The sequence below is a fragment of the Bison bison genome, unplaced genomic scaffold (assembly GCF_000754665.1).
Source record: "Bison bison bison isolate TAMUID 2011002044 unplaced genomic scaffold, Bison_UMD1.0 scf7180017860725, whole genome shotgun sequence".
Classification (NCBI taxonomy): Eukaryota; Metazoa; Chordata; class Mammalia; order Artiodactyla; family Bovidae; genus Bison; species Bison bison.
Genome location: NW_011491297.1, coordinates 10691 through 13306, shown reverse-complemented (window position 1 = coordinate 13306; position 2616 = coordinate 10691). Strand labels below are relative to the sequence as shown.

At 38.5% G+C, this 2616-nt stretch overlaps 1 protein-coding gene across 1 annotated transcript in view; it reads right to left on the bottom strand.

Moving 5' to 3' along the window:
* The window catches only part of LOC104982830 (renin receptor-like), a gene marked incomplete at its 5' end in the record, with an annotated part of 11215 nt that overhangs the window by 3068 nt on the left and 5531 nt on the right, over positions 1-2616 (bottom strand). Inside the window, 3 exons of the mRNA XM_010832278.1 lie at positions 193-297; positions 1166-1303; positions 1458-1573. Of these exons, the coding sequence (XP_010830580.1) occupies positions 193-297; positions 1166-1303; positions 1458-1573 (359 nt within the window). The remainder of the gene's footprint in view (positions 1-192; positions 298-1165; positions 1304-1457; positions 1574-2616) is intronic.

Here is a 2616-nt window from a genome sequence, read left to right as displayed (position 1 = left end):
AGGCCTTACTCCTAGGCCTGTGTACTTGGAGTCTCTCTCCTAAAAGTAAAAATGCAGAGTAATGTGTTAACATGAGATGAGTTCAAAATCCCCAACACCACCACTAATTTCTCAACTTGCATGGAATCAAATCTAAGGCATATGTAAACTTTTTGATTGGTTTCATTACCATTCAAGGAATCTCTAGAAATGTCTTCTGAAGCCAGAATAAATGGAACTGACAAATGAGAGTAGCCTACTTACCAAACTTGAAATATCACGTAGCACTTGCAGTTCAGAAAGAAAAAGGAGATCAACCTGCAGAGAGCAGAAAGAAAGGAGCATTATCTTAAATATGCATCCAAGATCTGTATTTGCCATCTATCAAGCGAGGCACAGGGTGTTACAGACATTAAACACATGAGTGAATTTATGCAAGTGTCCTCCATTTGCTAGGTTCACTTCAATTGAAAATGCTTATAGAATAGTACTTCCTAACAAAATGGTGATAAGTTATTCTCCAGCACAGCGACTACCTCTCAGTAACTTTATTTTTGATAAAGCCATGATAAAGCATCCAAACTCTACAGTGGTTTTCCCTCAGGGCATCAGAATATTCTGGCGCACTGCAACGAGGTCTTGCCAATAGCCTCATTTGCTCACATCCCTTGAAGAATAAAAGGTGGTAGTCCTGGTCATCAGAGTAGGTGAAAGGAGGCTACCACAAAGGTGGCATGCCGTGTGGTTAAGAGGGTGCATGAACAGGTGAATAGGTGGTAAAGCTGACATACAGGAGTCAAAGGAAGGGTAGCGCCCTACACTGGACAGCTGAGAATGAATAGGAAAATGAGGCAACACACCAGAAGAGGCAGTGAGTAATAGCTCCCACCATTACCAGATCTACCCAGTTCCACCCACTACCAAAGTGGTTACTGTGATTTCTGGCCTGTCAGGATTAACTGGTGGCAACCCTTGCACTAGTATGTCATACTATTTACTATAGCCCAGCTCACAAAAGAGTTCATGAGAATCATTTTTTTAAAATTACACTAATGGAAAAAAAGAATCTACTCAAGCAGGAAGCTTGTAAAACTTTTCATTTTCTAAAATTTCAAGTTTGCTCTGAAGTCAGAGGCATGAGAAATTAGTAATATTCATTTATTCATTCAATGACTACACTACTTACTTCATTGTTCCTACTCAGAGAATTGAGGGGAAGTGAAGTGAGAACAGAGTTTTCTTGAAACAGTCGATTGCGGAGCTGTCTGAGCGTTACTGAGAGATCTTCAAAAACTGAGTTTGCCTTCCCCACCATGTACACTCTCTGGAAGAAGAATCCAAAATTGTATTACATTCTGCAGATTAATTCCAATATACCAAAGTCTATCAGCATTTTTCATAAAATTCGTTTTAAATTTTCATTAAATAATGAGAGCTTATTTTTCAAAGCATTTAAAATAAAAACTATCACAACTTACTTCCTCACTGGGAGCCAACTGCAAAACCACAGGAGTTTCTTCAGAAAATAAGGAGTGAATGGAATTTGCCACGCTGTCAAGACTAAAAGGAACTGCCTGAAATTTAAGAGTGAGACCTTAATTATTATCTGAACCCAAGTAGGAAGAAAAATCATTTAAATAGTATTAAAAAGGGAGCCTTAAAAAAAAAGTACCAGCATTTTCTATGGAAATTTAAAAGACCCAAATCATATCCAAATACAAAGAACCTGTTTGAGGATACTGAAGATTAAACAGCCCCCTAGTGGGCCAATGAGTTTGTGTCTCCAAATTGCCTAAATAAAAAACAACTTGCAAAATTAAGGACAAAACACTATCTTGTGCAAAGCATCACTTTCAGCTGGTCATGCGTGTGCTCAGCCCCTCAGTTGAGTCCAACTCTTTGCGACCCCATGGACTGTAGCCCACCAGGCTCCTCTGTCCATGGGATTCTCCAGGCAAGAATACTGGAGTGGGTTGCCATTTCTTCCTCCAGGGGATCCTCCTGACCCAGGGATCAAACCCATGTCTCTGGCATCTCCTGCACTGGCAGGCAGGTTCAGTTGGTCATTCAGGTATTTTTTAGCAGGAACACATTTGGTTTCAATATTGATAAAATGTGCCACAATGAATGTATACTCTACAATAATTTATTAACTCATTTAAGAGGTGAAGGGAATTTGAAGACTTGAATTTGATTGAAAGAAACAGACCTCATTTTTCATTTCAAAACTTTAAAAATGTTTAAGGGATGGGAGGGAGGTTCAAGAGGGAGGGGACATACATCTATGGTTAATTCATGTTGATGTAGAAACCAACACAACATTGTAAAGCAATTATTCTCCAATTAAAAATAAATAAAAATTTAAAAATAATTTTTAAAAAAGGAAAAAATGTTTAATAAGGTGTAGGGTTTAGTCTTCAGAGGGACTGAAGATTCCTAGGCAAGGCACAAAGTATGTCACAAGAAATTTGAATGTGAAATTTATCTTGGGACCACATGGTATTAATAAACTGAAATTGGTAATTGTGATAAAATGTACTTTTTCCCCTGAATTTCTTGTTACAGTGTAACATACATATGGGGCTTCCCAGGTGGCTCAGTGCTAAAGAATCTGCCTACCAATGTAGGAGACACAGG